Consider the following 22,033-nt stretch of genomic DNA (forward strand, 5'->3'; position numbering starts at 1 on the left):
AAAACCACCACACACTTAAATCTGTAGTAAAATGACCTTCGAATGCTTCAATGTATTCCTTAAATACTTTACAGTTATAAAAATCATGAGGAATAATTATAAAATCTTGCAGTGCAGGATAACTGAACCACTTGTTTACATCGTGACATGACAGACAGCAGAATGTAATCCTTGCTGACCTATGATAATCAGTCCTTACTGATCTATGATAAGCCTCGAATACATACTGCAAACAGTGATCGCTTTTCTATATCAATCAAAATTATCCCAACGGCAGTTGTTAAATAACGATGATTTAACTTCTAGTCAAATAGAACTAATTGGAATATGAGTGAAACAGTATAAACAATCAATGGAGTACGGATTGCTCTCCTCTTTTGCTTTCCCTGATGACTCGCATAATCCCCTGTCACTTGTCCTACCTCTCATTTTGTCACCAAGTTATTTCTTGCAAATAATCGAATGGACGTTAGATTTCAACGGACCTTAAGAAATATTGTTGCGCACCGGATTGATCGGTTGAGTTGTAGGGTGTTCGGTGTTCAAAGATTAGCGAAGGCTTGGTTCGAGGAGGGATGGTCCGTGTTGGATTTAACGATATTGCTTTCATAATTCGGTTTTCATTATAGCACACGTATCGCATGGCTGGTTTTATTGAAGGCATCGGCGATGAGGTTAGTTAATTCTGATTCCTCAATTAAGATCATTCAGAATCCAAATATATCAGTAGATTACTTGAATAGTTGTTAATTTCTCGTAGGAATAACATCGAAATAATTATTTGATTTTCAACTGCTGTAGCAATAAGTTTTTGTTGATATCTAAAAGAAAGAAATAGCTTTTTTATAAAAAGATTTCATTGTGACATTCCTAGGAATTGTGGAATTCAAGCTTTGACTATCTTGTTATTTACCATTGCAAAATATTTCAAAAATAATGTCGTACTTTGTTTTCCTCTGGAGCTAAAAATGATGCTAAAATCTTAACTTCAAACAAATTACGTACTGGTTTACCTGCGTTATTCTTGGTTACAGTGTCAAAATTTCAGGGAAAATAAGTAGGTTGTTAATTGTTTCTTGGACGAAGCCTTTTCAGGTCATCTGGTTTTTGATAACAGTAATTGTCATTGTGTTAATATCACTTGCTTGGATCAGTACTGGCATACCACCAGTAGATTATTACGTATGGCTTGTTCAAATGCAAATTCGTCCCAACAGACGGGTTGTTCAGGTGGTTTTGTGATTCCCAATCATTCCTTCACTGGGACGTTCGAAATCCATTAACGAACGAAATGACAGCGTCATTCAGACTTTGAGTGCGGAGCCGTTACTATAATTAACGTATAGTCTGGCAGCCGGCCGATGTTAACTACTAATAATAAAGGGCGTAGTTTCAAAAATGAAGTACTTGAAGGACTGATTTTTTTGTTAGAATTTAGGTGTTGCAAGTGGATAATCAAGAAGTCAATTTATTTCGAGATCGTCGAGAGAGACGACCTCTTAGTGCGGTTACGGAGCAAGCACTTGAAGCATTCATAGACACTGGTATCATGGAACAAAGTAACACTTCTGAAGAGGTAATGTTACCTCAGACAGAGGAAATGGCGCAACGACAAACGTTAGTTGTAATTTCATATTATTTTATTGTTCCTCGAGCCTTCTCGAGTGCTTGAGTTCCATCTTCTGGAATGTTTAGCTAAAGTAATTAGCTAAAATATTTGTTCGCTTTTTCCTTTCTTTTTTTTTTCTATTTTCTGTATTTGATTAAGATTCTTTTTGAAAACTTCGTTCTTTCATTACTCCAACTGTAGTCATTCTTCTCCTTTTTCCAGAGATGAGGATACTTCCCTGCATACACAAGAAATATCACAGGAACAGGTTTTTTTTTTTTTTCTTTAAATACAGTAGTATTCATTTTCTGCTGTCCAACATAGTCCTGATTTGATGTGTATGAAGTCAGGTTTAATTTTATTACCCTGTTTCCTTCTTATATTTTTACAAATATTTGCTTTAAAGGAAGAACTTGACTGTAGGTCTCAGTTTATCCAGTTCATAAATGAATTTCGATCGGTTGAAAATCAGTGATAATGGTAGTTGGCAGAAGTAAATAGGCAGGCTTTTTACACATAAATTAACCGTTATTAATTAGACTTGTTTGTATTATTTTTATTTACTGATCAGGGAATGTTCACATACAGGTTTAAGTTCCAGATCAGCATATTTTTAGGCAATAATCCTAGCAGAAAACAGGGAAAGCTTACTCCATGCAACTTTTATGGGGGCGGAAATTGTTAATTGGCAACGAAATGCAGATCTTTCAGCTTCAACTTCAGTGAGTTCAAGTATTTATTATGCAAAAGTTTGCTGTTCTATTCAAATTTTACCGATACATAAAAAAGTGCATCCCTTATATTGGAATTATCAGTCCATGTCACAAAAGACTTGAATTAGTCAAGAAAACATCTTGTTATTGGTTATTAAGTTTGCGCGAAACAAGCTGTTATTAGCTGGATGGTAACTCTGGGAGATAATACAGATATGGGATAAGTCCAGGACAGAAATGAATTGGCTTGTTCTGTCGTGATAGAATCACTGTCGCAAGTGAATTTTAGTGATCGGAGTAGTTCTTGATCCTATCTTGATGATTCAAAATAATTCAAATTTTGTATTATCCTCAATTGTTACCAGCTTTCCTGCATTTAAATTTAAATTATTATGTCTGAAAGAATGACTCTGAACACATAAATTATTCCTTAATTTAGATTGAAAGTGGAAAGAATTCGCAAACTGATACAAAATGTGAATTATCTTCGGTTGTTACCAGTAAGTTGTGAGAGGATTCTTCATTGGTAAAGCAACCATTTAAATGAAAATGGAAAATTAGCGGATTTCTAATGATTGTGATTCAAATTCTTATTTTATCTTTGAAATGTTTTGGTCTCTAGACACATATCTTTAAAAAAAAAAAAAAAATTATGAAGTCACGAAAAATGGAGTGAAGGAATAAAATTTAAATGAAAAATGAATTTTCTAAAAAGATAAAGAATGAAAAAAATTTTCATTGGTTTTATCTGACTGTTTAAATGACTTTAAAAGGCCAGTAATTTCAGATTCAGCTTGTCAACTCGCTGAGGGAATGGAAGGTGATAATGGTGGGTGTCATTTATCTAATGTAAAATTAAAGTTCCTGGATGACTCTCAGGTTACTGCTTGTACAGCTCTGGAATCTACTGTGGGACAGTTTAAGAGGTCTTTGTTAATTTTTTGAATTGTGTCTCTTTGCAAATCTAATTTTTGGGATTACTCTTGATTTGCGGATTGTAATATTGGAATTCTCTGCATCTACGTTTGCATAATTAGATTGTTTTGTTGAAGAACTTGATTCAGTTGCAAAATGATATACTTCTGCGAATACAACGCGACCCAATTATAAACGGATCGAATTTTTCTTGTTGGGAGAAATGTCTTATATTTCAAAGAATAATGTAGTTAAGAGCATTTCAGGAGAAAGTTCAGATGTAGTAGAACACGGTAGCATTCGTCACATTATTGGGTAAAACAAGGTACTGAAATTACGGCGGATCGATATCTTTGATAGCTGGTGGTGAAGGCTTAAATTAGTTTATCCAGACTTTTAATATTCATCAATTGGGGAAGAACTTTCGAGACCTTGGTGATCTCTGACAACTTTTAGGCGTTACTTCTGGGAATCAATGCTTGAGGGAAAAATAGTACGATTGATTTATCGCGGGCAATTACTACGAGATGATACACGATCATTACTAAGTTACGGTTTACATGATCAGTGCGTTGTACATTGTCATGTTAGTTCTACACCTTACGCACAGCCTTCCTCGTCAATTTCGAACACATCGAATAATGCTGTTTTATCATTCGAATCTTCTGGTATGGAAATTCTTTCTGCTTTATCTCTCAAAGATTGAAAATGAGACATTTCTTTAATTTGTGAACGTGTCAGAATTGAGAGGTTGCTTTACGTTGAAGAATTTGAAAATTTTGATTTTTTTTTATTAAATTACATATCAGATTTAATAATATCCGAAAATGCAACATCGTAAAGGCAGTTGAAGTTTATACAGAACTCAGAGAATGAAGACATAAATCTAATGAAGACAAATGCTCCATTTCTGTATGATTTATCTCAAATATTCATTCATGAGTGCAAAGAATTTATTATCTTTATCTGTGCTAGATAATTTCACTAGCACATGTAGTGAGTAATTTATAACAAGGGAAAAGTCATCTATTCATTCATATTTCCCATATGAAGAAGATTTATCTTCACTTTTAATTATTCTTATATCCGTGCTGATTTGTTAACCATGCTAATCGCATAGTTACATTTAATACTGTTATACTCAGTTTAGATTAACTCATCAAAGACTAAGAAAGTATGACTGATTTTATAAATTAAAGATAGTACAGATTTTTTTAATAAATTAAATAACAGAAAATTTGGCGGTTATTGACTTTTATTTATTTATATGGTGATTTCAACACATTTGTTGATGGACTCAAATAATTCGTTTAGAGGAATAAAATTAGGAAAGATGCGGTAAGTTTTGGTAAAGGGAAACAGATCAGATTGGGAGTGGTAGATTTTGCTGATTCAGTAATTAATTTATCACGATGTTTTCAGGTCTAAGAAATGGAACAGCTGTAGCAGCTATCGCAGCCATTGCTGGTTCACAGTCGGTGTCAGCCCACACAGCAGAAGAATTAACTCATACAGTTATTCAGACATTTCGGGGTCATTCTATAGAAGACAATCAAAATGATCCTATGTATGTGTTGTCTTTTATTCCACCAACTTTTAGAAGAATAACCGAAGATATTTGAGCAGGGAGAGTGTTGAACTTCTCTAAATCAGAGTGATTCTAAAACTTAAATATGTAAATATTTGTAAACAGAAGCTCTTTGGAAAAGTAAGGTGAAATCATCATTCAGTTTAAATTCTTGATCTTTGGCAAATTAGTTTTGTAGATTAGTTTTATCTAACTTTCCAAAGCTTATTTGATGGTTTTTGTTCATTTATGTTATAAAGTAATTAATTTGACATTTTTAGATTAATACGAGTGCAAAACGCTTTCTCACGGGCTTTTCGATATGGATATAATGCAGTAATGGGCCCAGACCCAGGATTGATAGCAATAAGAGGTGTATCGTTGGATGCAGCAGCTGATATCGCAGCAAATAATGGATGGAATCAAAATGCGAATGTTTTAGGAGGACGCATTGGTCAGTATGTCCAAGTCATTTTCATTGGTAAGCTTAAAGATTTCGGTTAGTTGAAAGATTTGAGGAAAAATAATGTCTTTTTGAGGGAACAGTAATTTCGTAAGATATTGTAGATTTTGTACATTTTTCTTTCCCTGATGAAAAGAATCTGATCGAGATAATTCATAAAAACTAAAATGTATTTTCTATAATTTTGATTCGAAGACCATTTAGATGGTTTTTTTTTTTTTCCTTCAGGAAGTTTAATTCATTTGGTTGAGAACAGAGTGAAATTAGGTCTAAATATGCGTAACACTCGAGAATCGAGATTCATTCTTTTGTTTTTTGGCAAAATATCTCATAAACACATGTATTTCAGTGAAATTTCTGATACTATGGACATTTGTATTCCTGTATCCACAATATACAGACCGGTTTTCTTTACTATTACTCACTTTTCTAAGTATGTTTTTTGTATCCATTTTATTTTCTAATGGTCATCGTGCCAACAGTAATGGCATGCAGACATAAACCTAACATGCAAAAAATGAAAAAGAAGGGAGAAAAATGAATAATATAGTAGAGACGGAAAAGAATAAAGCTTTCTTGTAGCTTAGAGCGTCTTTAAATTACGATTCTATATTATATTTTTTCAAGATTTCAACTTTATGCCACTTCGAAAAATATCGCACTTGTTGTTTAATTCATAAATGTTTTCAGTTTCACGTTAACTACTTTTTTAATGGTTTCTTTTAGTTTGTCTGATTTGTTTTTTTTAAATGACTGCATTCGTCCTGGTGGTAATTTCTTGCAGTTATTTATGAGTTATGCTGCCATGGAGAAATTTAATATTTTCTGATGTTTTATGTTTTTTGTAAAATTTTTTTATTTTTGGAGTTTAAAATCTTTCATGAAATCACTTTCATCGTTTGCGATTTTCTATCTTATATTTATTGTAGAAACATTTTGCTAAATTCTTTTCTTCTTCAAATATATAATATATGACTCATTTTCGAGGTTTTGTCTTAATCTAGTTTTATTAGCAAACTTAAGTGTTGCAGAAGTTTTTACGATTTCTTCGAAGAAATGTTTTGGAAAAGGAAGGGATGAAGCCGGGAAAATTAAACGGTAAATCCTTCTGAGTCTGAGAACTTAGCACATTTCTGGACATTTTTTCAGTGTTCTTTTGTAGCTTAGAGCTTCTTTAAATTACGATTTTAGTTTCGATGTCATAAATGAAATTCTTTTAAAAATATATATTTGCATTGGTTTCATTTTTTCTATAAACTTAATCATGTGGTTGTTAGGTAATATTTCTAAAAAGTCTTGCTTCCGCTAAGCTGTTTGATTTCAAAATCTTGGTGATATTTAATTTTGCATATACGACGGAAAGTCGAAGATTAATCGGAAATTTTGGGAGTCCGGGGGATGATTGAAAAGTAACTCGAATGCAAATTTGCTTCACAATAAGCAATATATTGAAGCATTTGAAGTTCTCGTTAGACAGAAAGTAGCTATTAATGTATAAAGTCGATTTGACAGTCGCAAATGTCGTGACGCATGTTTATCTGTTATTTCAGAAGAGAAACTAAACAAAACGACAAATAAATAAGTTTAACAGTTTTTTCTTTCGCACATAGTAGTGAAGGATTTGGTAACTAACTGCTTACAATTGAGTTGATGAAAAAAATATGAGTCCTACACAAATAACAAGTCTCTTTTTTTTTTGTTTATTTTTGATATTCGCCCAGAAATGAAAGATTTTATTCAATTAGAATTTAGAATAATGTTGGGAAATTATGTACAGTTTTCATCCTAAAGTATCATTTGATTCAGAGCATTCACTTTGTCTTCAGCCACATCTTTTTCATTATTGTATATGTTCGAAAAAGATTTTGTTTCTCGGATTTGTTTAAATTTCCCATTCCACAGCAAGGATTTGGAACATCATTTGTCCATTTTCGATATGGGAAGCTGGGTTGATTTAGCAATTTAATCCATTAGAAATATGTCTTGTGCATTAAATTAAGAGAAAATAATTGAATTTCGGAAAGATCTGAAACTGGATTTTACGAAACAATTTTTTGGATACTTATAGCTCACGTTTACGGATATTCAATGAATTCTTCGAATCAACATTTCCAAGACCATCATGAAATTCTTGTCGAAGTTACTGCTGGAGAAATCATACATAAGTTTATTTAAAATATTAAAAAAATATACTTTTCTGATTTTTGATGGAAATGTAAGGACATGAAGATCGAGAACAGTTTTCTTGTTGGGGAAAACATTTATAGCATTCGAACACTATGTTTAACATTAGTACCCCGCTTCGTTTATTTCGTAAATGTGTGGAAGTGATGGTCGTTTGAATAGATTGGTTCATGATTTCCTCCTCATTCTCTGTTGTGTCGCATAGATCGTATTATGAATGACGTGCACGTTGATACTGAATTGATATTGAACAGATCTCGGTTAATTCAAAGGAAGCTAAAAAAAAAGGAAAGCGGCATCCGTCAAAGGAGTAAAAGTTAAAAATCCTAGCAGATGCTTCTGAATGAAGAATGACAAATAACTAAGATAAAGTGAGAACAGTTTACATAATAGTATCTTAAACACAAGAACCAAATGGGATGTATCACTCTAATTCATCATTAAACAGACGGGTTAGAATTGAATTAGCTATTGAAAATCTGCAACCAGATTAATGAAGAAAGTAGTGCATACCTCAGTGACCTATAACTGATGGTACAATCTGGGGAGGAATGGCAATTGCTGCGGAAGAGATTTAATAATTTCATTTGTTTTCCGTGATAAAAAGAGACCCAGAAAACTTGGGGAGTCATTCCGACTGGTTGGTAGATATTTGTAGTGTTTTCACTTATTTGTATTGGTTCATTTTACGTTTTGACCTGCATATGCATTACTTATTTTTCATGTAATGCATCCATCCCTGTTTCCAATGTAATGTAAACTTCCAAAATATAAGTACATTATTGGGTTTGTGGCACATTTCAGACATTATTTGGTTAAGAGTGTTAGTAGTAGCTATTTTAGAGAAAAGTAATTACAGTTGCGAAGTCAAAAAAAGTATGCCATGGTAATGATATTGTAGATAAAGTGCTTTTCAGCATCTTGAAAATTCCTGGATCTTCAAAATTTTAAAGAAATTATGTTTTCGAGTTTGAGTTTTACTTCTCATGTCTATGAGTGAAAATAATTTTAAAAGAATAAATTTCTGTTTTTGAGGGAATAAAATTCATATTGCTATTTGCTTGATGGGCAGATGTCTAAAGATTCGCCAAAAACAACGCGAAATGATAGAACACGTAAGGTTCGCCCTACTATGCAGCTTTACTGTCCTAGAATGTTAAGGACCGCTGCAGTTGACAGAAAGGTGGATTCCAGAGAGAAAAATGCGAATACCGAACATTTAGCGAAGTCAGTGAATACTGTAAAAGGTAAATTTTTGCAGTTTTGGGGTTTAGCATGAATTTCGGGAAGTTCTAGGAAGATCAGAGTCCATTCCGTCAGCTGGTAATAAGTGCCAGAAGAATTTTGCTAATGATTTTTTCATTTCTATTAAATGTGAAGCGATTTCAAAATAATATTTAGGAAAAGTCGTGAGAAGAAATAGTTTTAATGGGTGGGGTTAATTTGAGTATCTGTGCGCTATGTTTCTTGTATCTAGGATTGCTTAAATTTTCATAGTCTCGCTTAACAGTTTAAATTTCGTATTTTTTCAGATTATGTTAATTTGAATTCTCATGTTGATAGTCTTCTACGCAATAACAACTGTTCATTAAATGGTGGCACATACAAAGTGGGAGAAAATTCTAGTGAATCATTGCGAAAAAGCAGCAACAGCATCAACAAGTTTTACGATCATCTTGCAGACAATTTTGGTTCTCCAAAAAGACGACCTGGCAGACGAAAATATTCCAGTTCTAACAATTGTTACGTATGTTTTTTCCCTATTTTCACCTTTAGTGCTTAAATCGGCATTGGTATTTATTTACTTGAACTGTATCTAATTGTTCTGAATAGAACGTAAGCATAGCCTTTAATTTTCTTAATTCAATTAATTCAAAGACTAATTTAGGAAATTTTAGTTTTCTTGGTAATCTGTGCTATACTTCAGTTCTCTGTGTTCGACAACAGTCCAGATTCTTCTACGGCAAGACTCTGGACTGCTGCCACGCATATTTGCAGTCAGTTCTTTAGAAAAGACAATCTTAACCTATATTTGTTGTTATATGTGTGTTGATAGATATGTTGTAATATTGACGTGCGCTGTTTATCTTTAAAAAAAGAATGCAAAAGATTTATCCGTTCCTATCAAAACTAAGCAACGCTGTTTGTTAGATTTTCGAAAATTATTTGTTTCAGTGATCTCTAACAACAATTTGAAACATTTCGTATTATTTTGCTGTTTTAAGTTTGCTTACAGTCTATTGTGATATATTTTAGAGCTCTGAATCACTTTGTGAAGGCTGTTCTACAGATAATGAAATATATCATTGTAATGGCCCTGCAAGTTCACAAATTGGAAGCAAAGTATCTTCACGGAATCAAAAAGAAACATTCGATCAAAATTCAGCTCTTCCAGGTGTTAGTATTTTTGATTTCTGAATTGGTCTTAATCGTTTGGTTTTTGAATTCGAGATTAAATTTTTCATCTCAAAATCGTTTTTTTGTTCTGGACATAATTTTTTCAGCTGTTGGGAAACATCTTGGAATATCATACACTTCTTGATGAATATTATTTAATTTTTAATATCCGTTCACTTTTTTCAGTATTTTGACACTCTTTTTTTTAAATTTGTTTCCAGGAACATAGCTTATTCAATATTTTTTTAAAATTAGAAAAATTAGAGTAAATTGATATTTCATGTATCGCTAATAAGTTTATGTTCAATTCTCATGTATTTTCTTCTACATTTTTCCCACCACATTTGAAAAGTATCAAAAAATCTAAATGTCATTTCATCAGAAATTTTTCTTGAATCCATAGTAAGAAATTTGTTTCACTTTTTTAGAATAACAGTAACAGTTACCAGAAGAAACAGTACTCATTATTGACGATATGCTGTTATCACAATAAGACAGTTACTGCAGTATAAATGGAAGGTGTAACCCAAACAAATATTTCAGCTTATCATTGCTCTATGGTTTTGGTGATGTGTAGAACAGTTTAGAAAATTTTAGAACTAATTCTTTTCTAATAATGCTATAAGAAGAAATGCTTTTGGACTATGTAAGGGAGTTTTTTGTTTGATTGTGTATAGTGACAGATGGTAGGTCGTGATTCAAATTTAACCAGTAAAAATAAATGTACCGACAAAGCAGGTGATTTGTAACACTAAAAGTCACAATTTGATGAGGGATGTTATTTAATCGAATCCATAAGTATTTTCCGATCTATCAGATCCGTGTTAGCTCACATAATTTATCACCTAATGATAGATAAAAGGGAACTGTAGAAAAGTGTAGGGGGTTTCGTCATTTAAAAATATATGTGGAGAAGGTTCATTTAAATGAGCAAAACAATGATCCTTTTGGTTTCGTCGTAATGATCACTGATGATTTTTTGATCAGTACACGGTAATAAAATATGGAAAGATAGGGCTTGCCAGCAAACATTTTTTTTTTGTTAGTTGTCTGTTTGAACCAGTAGAATCTGTAAAGTATTTCAAAAAACTGTCATTGTGCGCTATTGTTGTTCTATTTATATTTTTCTTAAATTTCATTCAGGGACCGCTATACGCTGATGGAACTGGTCTAAGCCGAACAAGCTTTGACCGTCGTAGTCCACTAAATCGTCAGCGAGACTGGTCTTTCAGAAGCAATCAGTCGGAAGATTTCAAGCATTGTCGCCATCGAAACAACAAAAATAGTTGTATCGACCGAACTAGTAATATACCACAAGATAATCAGGTCTTTCGATGTAATGTTAACTAAAAATCAGTTAGATGAATTTTATGCAAAATACATATTACGCGTTTCGAAAATGCGAGTTTCTTTTTTAGTCTGCTTAGCATGTGTAACTCTATACAAAAATCAAAAAAAAAAAAAAACAGACAAACAAACAAAAAATAAAAATATCTATTAAAGCTTATTTCCATGTAATCCTTTAAATCAGTAGAACTTGGGAGAACTCGAGATTATTAGTTCCTTGCACGATCTTTTTGATTAAGTTAAGCATAATCTAGAGGCCTGAATTTTTTGATATATATATGTATAGAGGGGAGAGACAGAGATTTCTATTATTTTTTTACTTTTCACTCGTGCAATGGAAATGAATAAAAATCAAATTAAATGAGCTACTAGATATTTTAGGTCATTTGAACACGAGCATGGTATTTGTTTGATTAAATTCTTGATTTCTTTAGGTTGCTGAAAGGAACGAAATTTTGACGAACAAATCTAAAGCAGTATCAAAGCATATATCCTTTCAGGTTTTTTGGCCGTTTTCTTAATTTAGAATATAATGTTTATAAGATATGAAATATAAGTAAAAATAGCCCCTAACTTCCTATGTGGAAGTTTTTAATACAAGAAAACATGAATAATCTACATTGTCGAGGTCACCTTTGTTCTTCTTTTCTATTAAAGTCATCCCCAAAGTCTATTTAAAAGATGTTCTATTTTTTTAAAGTTAGGGTTCATTGTCGGGGAACATCATAGTTCGTTTATCGTTATAGTGGGAATATGAATTATCTAGAAGTAGTCTTTTGCTGCTAAGATTTGGCTTCTTTCCAAACATTCACACTCTTGGAGTTCTGTTTATTTGACATCTCTCTATTTATGTTTTTCTTTTACAGATGGTTTCTTCGAATATTTATTGTTGCTTTCTTATTTTCGAACTTCTTGGAGATACGATGAAGCAAATTACTTATATTTTTTTTTTCCTTTAGAAAGATTGTGCTTACTCTTAAGATCAATTTATAAAAGCAAAATTATATAATTCAGTTGGTTTTCATTTAGGACTTATATGCTAGTCTTGATTCGATCGATTTGGCTTCATTTGACTGGAGTTCAGAAGTGGAAGCTGAGGAACGACGTAAGGTAGCTTTTTTTTTAAAAAAAAATAATTCCTTTAGTATTAATATTCATTAAAATTCATTATTCATTAAATTCATTAAAATAGCTTTTCTGAATACTTGAAAAATTTTGTTGATGCGACATTCATGTATAGTCACGTAATTCGATGAGAAGAAAATTAGACAAAGTAAAATTTTTCAGAAAGAACGAGAGGAAGAGGGACGTACAGCTGAGAAACACCCATCACAAACAAACCCCTCAGGTTCTCAGAATAAAAGATCTCGACGTGCTCTCGAATCTCTTTCTAAATTTCAAAATCGTTCAGGAGCTAGCAATGGTAGTAATGGTTTTAGTCGCTTATACTCTAGAAACGTTAAGCTTCCATCGGTTGGGCGTGGACGTCGTTTTACTGATCTATCAAGACAGCGAAATGGTGATTTTACTTTCTCCTAAAAATTTTTGAATTTAATAGTTGATTCAAAGCGTATTTGCATTTGCAAAGGTCCATCATGACTCCTTTTTTTTTTTTTTTTTGCTTTTTACAAAGCGGTTTTTTTGAACCTGGTTTTTAACAGATAGCTTCACAAGTCAAGCATCAAGTATTGCCGAAAGTATCGAAGAACAGAGTGACGTGGAAAGTGGCAGTGGTGAAAGAACACCAACTAACAATGATAGAAAGACGACATTAAATTTTTCTACGCAAGACAATGAAAACAAAGTAGAAAGCTCTAATCTGAATGTTAACCAAGGTTTTTTTTTTTCAATCCGTGGAAAATGCATCTCTATTTGTGTTTACAAGGAAGTATGAAATTTTTTCATTTTATATTTCATTTTATTTCAATTTTTTCATTTTTTCAGTATGACATTTTATAATCTTTTTTATTCAAAAGACTCTTTTTTTTCAGAACATGCTGAAAAAATTTCAGTTAGACTATTGGGATAGTAAGGAAATTTGTCCTTTTTGTTTTTTAGTTCCCAGATCAGATGATTCAACTATCAATAATACACACCGGGACGGACATGGAAATAGAGGACGAAGTAAACGCGAAAATCGGTGGAAAATGAGGTTAGTTTTCAAGAGATTGGTGAAATGAAAAGGATGAATTAAAGTATTTTTGTTCCAGTTTTACTTATTTTATTCGTTTATTTTCTAGCCTTTAGCTTCTTTAACTTTTCAATTGTGAAGTCTTCTGCTTCTGTAAAAATTGATAACTTCATAATAAAATATCTAATACAGAATTTTCATATTGCATTATTCAGGAAGCAGCACAATCTAGGAGAAATAGAAGTAGTTGTGGAGCGTAGATCTACCACCTCACAGTATACTCGGAATAATACGCGCACTAGTAACAGAGATAGCGACTTGAGGTATTACAATAAAAATTTTATGTGAGGATTCCGCTGTGGATAATTTTAACTGATATTTTAATATTGTTAATTCTTATAGCTTCAATGTGTAGCTCTTAGTGATTTTACTTTAGTGCCCCATCATCTAATATCCTGAAAGCGACATCGTCTGCACCCATCAAGGGTATTAGCGGACTGAAGAATGTTGCGTCGAGAAACTTTCGAGAGGAAGAGAAATATTGTGATGTACCATCCTTATCCATTGGATCAGCAACTCTTCTGGCGGAACTTTCAAATGGTGGGTTTTTTATATTTTAAAACTTATATGTTCCCTTATAAAAACTTATATGTTCTCAAAAAAAAAAAAAAACTAGATATTTCATTTTTTTTTTCCAACTAGGGCATCTCAATTGCATAGATTTCCAAATTTTAGTTGGTTTTTGAAATTTAAATGCATAATGCTTCAGAACCACTGAAAGCTTCAGAATCATCATTGGGAAGGACGAAAAGTAATAGATTTCGAAGGGAATTACCACCTACTGAATGGCCAATACATTTAGAAATTTCATGCAAAGAGGGTCCACAAATTCAGATACTGAATGACACAATTAATCAGTTGATCGAGCGAATAACAGAGTTTGCGGATCTAAGTGCTGGTGAAGAAATCCTAGTGGCCAGGTTCATTAGATTTTTCGTGATTTTCTGCAATGATGTCGTTATAATATAAAAACATAATATAGAGTGGTAGTAGTGCTGTCTAATGAGAAATGTTAGAAAGATCGTTTTTTTTTTTTTTGAGTTCCACGGCTGTACCTGGTTGGTATTAATGAACTGGACTATATATGAAGTGAAAAGACAATGAGATTTCATTTTAATAGAATCACACAAATGATCAAATGTGCCAGAATCTAAGTCCTCTGGAACTCCCGTCTTCACGAAGATTTAGGTGTTAATAATAATAATTATTCCAGTGAATCATTATCGGAACTTTATCTATCAATTGTGACAAGAAATATCAGTTATACTTATACAATGAATCTGGAGCAACATTTATGGAAACAGTGCTTTTATACGTCCATAGAAGCTTTGCGCGCTGCAAGCAATTCAACGGGGAATTCCTCTCGCATTTTTCGCACTAATTTGTCGAAACTTATCCAGCAGGTTTTACATTTCTTAACTTGTTTTTGAAAAATAAGATGTTTTCTACAGAGAAATATATAAAATATTTGTCTACCAATCGTATATTAGCAAATATAGCAATGCTTGATTTACAGTTGTCTTGGTTACCACCTGAAGCTATCATGTAATCCGGAATTAAAGTTGCAATTAAGACCTGGGAGCTACTCAAGCATTCCTTAGTGATGATAGCGAGCACGGCGACATTTTTAAAAGAATTAGAGACTAATAATCATATTTTTTGGTCTAAGCACAAAATTTTCGCCCCGGAAGTTTGATAATTTTTAGTCTTCCAAAATTATTAAGTAGATAAAATAGCATTGCTGAAACATGACGGTAGAATAGAATATAGTCCAAATATGAGAAAAGTTGATATTAGTTTACAAAAATTACTTTATTAATTTCAGTGTTCAATTTAAACCTGAAACTGCTTTTTTTGTAATTTTCTGATTTATTTTTTACAGGGTCTAGCTTTTTATGCACTGCTGTTGAACAAATATGAAGTAGCATTTGGTTTTATTATCGATGACTATCTGTACTGGCCTTCAAATCTACCATCAGATGATTTCGCTGGATGTGTACTGACTGATTCTGCGATTCATGAAGCAACGGACCACATCATTAAGGTTGGCGTGATTTTCAATTTGGCCTAATGCTTCTGTTTTGATGTTTTCGTCTTTATCGCTAATTCCCAAAGCAAAATGTTTGACATTAATTTTAGAATAACGGACAAAAACTTGTAGTTGGTATCATATTTTCCAAATACTAATTTTATTAAATCAATAATACTTAATAGCTACTAAGACGGAATAGCCGACTATCAAGAACAATCAAGAAAACAAAGATAAATTATGAATAATGTTCGTTATAATTGATCTTTTTCATTAGTTTCAAAGGAAATGTCATTCTATCACATCTGTAGTGAGGTGTATCAGACATTTGCTACCTTTTTTCGCCTTCAAAAATTCTGTGCAATTAGAGTACTTTGCATTTTCAGGTAGCTCTGTTATCTGCTCAAAGACTAGCAGTTTCAGTTGGTGATTTGCATCGTTACAGTAGCATGGTTTCAGGTATTAAAGATTATTCACATGCAAGAGTGTAAGTTTATGCTTTTCATTTTCTAATTTGAGATCCATATTATAAGAAGTAATCAAAATGTATATTGCAATTCTCTATGTTCATTCTCTCCACAAAAATAATTATGATTTGATTCATTTAAATTTCTTCAATAAATTTTTGATTGATTTCTTCTCGAAAAATAATCTTCTTTAAATTTTTAGGTGGTATCAAAAAGCAGCACAGTTGGCTGCAGGGAACGGACGTTCTTACAATCAGTTGGCTCTCCTCGCTGTTTATGAGGTCTATTAATTTACACTCAAATCTAATAACTATTTGGTGTTTTTTAATTTTAAAATAGCACTCAGGAATCCATATTTTATAGTGGACTCCTCGACTGATTGACTCATTTGCTTAACTTCTCATTTAACTGAATTCTGGGCGAGAGTTTTACTCCTATCTCTAAGGAGATTTTTCTTATCTTACCTAAGTAATACAGATAAATTTATGTAGGCTGGATCTTCAAGTTACAGAGTTTCTCATTTTTAGGCAAATTACAGCATTAGGGAGAAGTATTTTTATAAAAGTTGTAACGAACTTGCAGTTTATTGTTCTTTCTCCTCAATATCATTTGGAGTTAGTGGGCAAGAGATCTGATTCAATTTTATAATAATAAACACAACGCAGAATAAAATACTGATTATTTATTTAAAGCACACGCAGTATCGTTGATTAAAATGCATTCTTGAGTTTTTAGTGGATCCTTCATGCAAATGATATTTTTGTTTAAACCTTAACAAAAATAAAGGATTTTTAAAAAACGGACAAAGGATGCTAATTCGAGATCATTTTGGCTGGAACACGATGATGTTTTTAGCATTAAACGATGTATTTTAGTAAAAAGTTTTAATTATTGTATGAGTTATTATTGTATAATATGGATTGTTCAACAAGCGTGGCTTTTTTTTTTTTTTTTTAATTTAAGAATATTCTATACATAAGGGTAGTAATCGTATTGCAAAAAAAAAAATATTGCTCCTATTGAAAAAAAAAATATTGCTAAAAAGTATTATCTTTAATTTTCACTGCTTATTCTATTATCGTCGTTAGTTGTGATATTTATTTTGTTAGTATCTGCTCTTCTGAGAAGTGTTCCCGTGACATTACTATTTTTTAACAATTTATGGTCATTGTCGGAAACTTGTAAATTGTGCAGGTTTGCTTAAGTTGCTGTTATGTAATTTGTCTATATTTTTCTAGCATTTTCCACAAGTACAAGTAACGTTTTGTCATATTAAAAAAAAATTACTTAAAATTATGAATAAATTTTTCTTTTACAGTCAAAATGGATTGATGTAATATTCTACTACGTTCGGGCATTGGCAGCACGCTATCCTTTTGAAACCGCGCGACAACCACTTTTCACCGCTTTCAGTCATGTTCAAAAAAAGGTCTATTGAATTAGTTGAATTATATCACATACTAAGCTCTGTAATACAGCGTTGGTGATATAAACACTGCTTTGTTTCGATTAATCAGGGGAGAAACTGAGATTTTTTAAAGAAATAGTTTGCTGAAGTGATAATGATTATAATGTGAAACATTTACTAGCATTTTGTAGAGAATGTTTGACTGATTTTTTCTTACATGAAATTGAATGTTCGTATGAATTTTGAAAGCACTGTAGTTTGACTCTATTTTATAATATTGTGATGGATATAATCAAGACTGTTAGATTAAGGAGGACTAAAGTTCGACTTCTCTTTGTTGGGCAAAATTAATTTAGTCTCGTTGGAACAAAGGTTTGTTCTAATCTTGTCCCAACGTGGCTAATTTACTTCTTTGTTCAGCAAAAGGATCAGTGCTTTCAGGATCCTAAGAAAGTTAGAGTTTAATCTATAACTTCTATTTGTATAGTTTCTCGGATATCTTTTTTAGGTAAGCGAATTTGAAATAGAATTCAGTGCACGTGTTGGTGATACTGCAATACGTGAAGCGGAAGCAGCTGCGGCTCGGACTGATAGGCCACAAGAAATCTGGATTGCACAAGATGGAAAACTTTCCTCTCGGAATTATGCTGATATTACGGACCATCGAGCTATCCACGCATTGCGATCAGTTTCCACTGTTGAAGTTTGAATTTAACCATTTTCAATTTATAATCTTGTTTTTTTTTTTTTTGCCGATGACTTAGATCTCACTGGATTTATTAGTTTTCCATAAATGAGTAAGCGGTCTGCAAAAACATGTAAAGAGAAACATTTTTCATATTTAAATTTCTAGTTGTTCCGCCAGGCAGTTCCATATTTGCTTCATACAGCCGGACTTCTTATTACTAAAATTGGGATGGAGGAGTATGACAGTATTAGTGAACGAGCATTATTCCAACTATCACAGTTAATATCACGTGATGAGTGTCCACTTTCGTCTTTACACCTCATACAACTGTGCACTCTTTTTCTTTACGCTGTTCATAGCTTAACTCTTAAAAGTAAGTTTTTTTTTTTTTTGCAAAATCATAAAATTTTTATAGCGCTTTTAAAATATGAGTAAGTTTCCTTTCCAACTGATTGCGGCTCCTCTGTTTAACATAGTGATTGTAAGAGTTGGTGAGTGTTTTAGTAGTGTTTTTGTTATGAAGAATTTTTCCCACATTTCTACATACGAAGTGTGAGAAGTTGTGAGAAACGAAGTTGAGTTTTGTAAAATCTTGGGAACAGTAACAGGAAAATAGAAGTCATTGATTGTTGTAGGATAAGTATTTTGAACATAATGAAATGAACCAAATTCAGTTTATGGCGTTTTATTGTTCACTTCAGATAGTGAGCCAGGAACTTGTTCTTTACAACAGCAGCAAGCAGTACAAATGGTTTTAAGTTTATTCGGAGTAATTTTAAAACCAGTGTACGATGTGTTGTCAGATTTGTCGAAAATTCTGAACGGTTCTGTTCGCTTGCCATCAAAGGTTTTTTATCGAAATGATTTTAATAACAGCAATTCCCTTTTAAATGCATGCACTACATATGCTAAGGTTACAATATTCCAGACCCGTCGAGTATTGCCAGCTGTTTTTGTTATTTCTGAGTGGTTGTCGATGCCGTCCGTAAATCGTTTATACAGAAGTATGCCATCGTTGGAATCCATCCAAACTTCACTTATACAAGTTGATACTTGGAAATTATTTGCCGATGTTGCGAATACTTTAGTAAACGCTGAATCTAGAGGAATTTTATCAAGGACTGTTACACAATCTGATGGTAAGTTGTTTTTACTTTATTGGATGAAACAGCGTGGAATAAAATTTGGTGTTTCATTGTTGCATATTTTTGATCCTTATATGGAAGAAAATCTAAATGTAACATCCCATTATACCATTTGAAGTCTTTTAGGAAAATCGGAAGAATCTGTAGAAATTATACTTCCGGAAGCAGTTTTTTTGGCATCCTTTATTGATGTGTTTACTGTATTGCCAAAATCGTTACAGATGCTGTCCTTAGAAAACATCGATCTTCGCAATAATGTAAGAAACTTGTAAAAAATAGCTTAAATTTATCTCATTAGTATTTTTCGTTCGAATCAGTATGAATCAAAGGTAAAGACCTTGAAAGGGTTCACGATTATCTCTTCGTCTACCTTTAAGATTGGAATTTTTTTCGGCTTCTTGTTCCCAACTAGAAATTATTCTGACTAAATGAATCATGCCAACCTAAACCACGTGTCAGAAGTTTTCTTATCCAGCAAAAATTTGTAATTCTAGCTATCTCTTCTGGCTCTTCATGCTCGTTTATCGTCCCTTTTATCAACAGCAGAATATTTGGATGGCTCAGAACTACCGTGCTTTGGATTTGATGAGTATTTGCGTTGTTTTGCTGCAACCCGTTGTACTTCACCAGTTACCGTTCAAAGTACAGAAACAAGAAAATCTATTGCTAACTTTGATCGGCAGTTTGATAACTTAGAATTTTCACATGAGGCAATGGAGCAAGATTTAGTAAGTTTGCAAATTCGATATACATTTTTTGTGTTCATAGTATGAAAATTCCTTTCTTAACATCTGTATCTTCTTAATTCACATGTAATATGTGCAACAATGAATTTTTTTTCTTATTATGTTGATCATTACGCATTATTTTTCAGAGTCATTTTTCCGACGAGTACAAACATTATAGACAAACGGTTCGCGAAAATCAAGTAAAACAGGTATGTTTCCAAAATTAGAAAGTTTTCAACCTTTCAATTTTTTTGAATCCTTGATTTATTTGAAAAGAAATGGATATATCTAATATAAAGAGCGGACTAATATTGAAATGGGAAGAAATGCAGTTATAAATTTTTTCGAACTTAAAATCGAATTACTAATTTCAAGAAGCTTCTGGAACGTGAAACGATGGGAAATCGAGTGATTATTGAAGTGCGTCCGAAGTATTTGGTGCCAGATACGAATACGTTTATTGACCACTTGGCGTCTATTAGAAAAATTGTTGAAAGTCACCGATTCACTGTACTTGTACCAACAACTGGTATTATTTAAAAATATATCTGTCGATTTCAACATTCAATTTTCGCCTTTCTTTGCGAGTAAAAGTGAAAGTTCAAAAATTTCAGTTTTCTCAGAATTAGAGAATCTTTCGCGCCTTTCTCCTTCGCCAAAACCCGCTGTTGGAGTGTTAGGTGATTTTCAAGATTACTGGGTTGGTGAACGAGCGAAAGAGGCAGTCGCTTATCTGAAAGATTTGGTTGGCAAACAAGTACCTCAGGTCTACACAATAACCAGTAAAGGAAATTTGCTAACTTCGCTCATGTTTGCTACGGAGGAAACTTGCGCTTCAGGAGAATTGAAAGTTCGTTTTCTTGCTTTCTATTTTAAGAATACGTAGAAGCAGAAATATGAGATGTTTCTTGGGGAAAAAATTGCAATAGAGAAAAATAAAATAACAAAGATTACAAAAGTTAGTCTATCTCTTCTACGTTCTGTATCACTTTTATACGTAAATATTCAAATGTTATTGTTATTCTTCCAGTTTTAAAATCTACATAATTTATCAAGGTTATCAAGATGGAAGCAGAATAAAATTTCAGGCAGTGAATGACGATTTTATTCTGTCAAGCTGTGTGAATTTTGCGAAAACTCGAGCTAAACCTCCAAATGCCATAGCAACAGCACAATCATCATCGATATCTATGATGGATACAGAACAGCTAACAAAACTTTATCGAAATGTTGTTTTATTAACTGAAGATCGTGCACTGAATATCAAAGCTATATGCGAAAATATACCCTGCAGGACAGTTCCAAGTTTCATGAAATGGGCATCTCTTAGATAGAATTTATTTGTATCATTCATTTTTTAATTGTCCAAAAATGGTGATTTTTGATGTTCTTCAATTGTTTAGGATGTGAAGTCACTTGATAAATATATTTATTCAGAGAATTAATGAAGACGAGATTTTTAAAACCATTTTTTTTTTTTTTAAGATTTACTAAATCTATCCGAAAGTTCTAATTAAGTTATTTAATTCCGGGAATTGCTGTTAGTTATTATGATTGATGAGTGCTGTGGGAATATACTGAATCACTATGAATTGTTTTTTCTCGAATTCCTTTATTTTTCACTTGGAAGAAAGATGTTCCATGGCACACTTCATTTTTTTTTTTTTTTGTGTGTGTGTTATTATGGTTTATCATAAATGGCCGTTCTATATTAATTTCGACGCACTGATTTCATAGTTTCGTTTTGTTATAACAGAGATTATGGCTATTATCTTGAGATATGTTTCTTTTCTCGTTTTAATTGGAAGATTTATAAAGAAATGTCATGGAATCCATTTATGTATTTTTGACGAAAAATGTTTTCCTTATTATTTTATGCTCATTTCAAAGAACGAATGCATTTTTGGATCGCCACATCTTTTTCTTTGATTCTCTGCAACTACTGGTTTCATGCAGAAACGGATTTTCTTTGAATGCATTATTATCTGTTCTTTTTTAAATCTTTAAGCTGAATTTTTATGCGACATCTTTCAGTATCAGTGAATGGCATATAACTGGTTTTTACTAATCTGAGTTCGTGGATTTGGAAAGGATGAAGCGAAGTATGCGCATCTATTTTTCATAGAAGAAAAAAATGCATTTCTACCTGTTGAAATGTTGAATCTTTTCTATAATGCTAGGA

The 22,033-nt window shown here is 32.4% G+C and overlaps 2 protein-coding genes across 3 annotated transcripts; both read left to right on the forward strand.

Moving 5' to 3' along the window:
* Window positions 1–641: 641 nt before the first annotated feature.
* Window positions 642–5,768, forward strand: Bm1746 (Uncharacterized protein; the record flags this gene model as incomplete). 2 transcript variants are annotated; one of them, XM_043077123.1, is made up of 11 exons in its annotated part: window positions 642–674; window positions 1,096–1,230; window positions 1,439–1,617; window positions 1,832–1,877; window positions 2,227–2,331; window positions 2,762–2,822; window positions 3,110–3,248; window positions 3,694–3,905; window positions 4,660–4,804; window positions 5,086–5,285; window positions 5,617–5,768. In XM_043077123.1, the coding sequence occupies 11 exons, from the start codon at window positions 642–644 to the stop codon at window positions 5,766–5,768; spliced, it is 1,407 nt and encodes a 468-aa protein (XP_042933057.1). The 2 variants fall into 2 exon arrangements, with proteins under 2 accessions (XP_042933057.1, XP_001900515.2); XM_001900480.2 differs by lacking the exon at window positions 1,096–1,230.
* A 2,755-nt stretch (window positions 5,769–8,523) lies between these two features.
* On the forward strand, window positions 8,524–21,185 carry Bma-smg-6 (Uncharacterized protein; the record flags this gene model as incomplete). The annotated part of the gene is made up of 27 exons (XM_043077124.1): window positions 8,524–8,698; window positions 8,984–9,198; window positions 9,708–9,848; window positions 10,992–11,174; window positions 11,630–11,695; window positions 12,225–12,305; window positions 12,483–12,714; window positions 12,857–13,030; window positions 13,254–13,347; window positions 13,542–13,649; window positions 13,763–13,926; window positions 14,096–14,306; window positions 14,600–14,789; window positions 15,269–15,430; window positions 15,802–15,902; window positions 16,085–16,163; window positions 17,201–17,311; window positions 17,799–17,993; window positions 18,144–18,351; window positions 18,680–18,825; window positions 18,907–19,117; window positions 19,250–19,380; window positions 19,618–19,851; window positions 19,998–20,060; window positions 20,227–20,380; window positions 20,466–20,701; window positions 20,940–21,185. The coding sequence occupies 27 exons, from the start codon at window positions 8,524–8,526 to the stop codon at window positions 21,183–21,185; spliced, it is 4,311 nt and encodes a 1,436-aa protein (XP_042933058.1).
* Window positions 21,186–22,033: the final 848 nt, after the last annotated feature.

Source organism: Brugia malayi (assembly GCF_000002995.4).
Source record: "Brugia malayi strain FR3 genome assembly, contig: Bm_v4_Chr1_scaffold_001, whole genome shotgun sequence".
Lineage (NCBI taxonomy): Eukaryota > Metazoa > Nematoda > Chromadorea > Rhabditida > Onchocercidae > Brugia > Brugia malayi.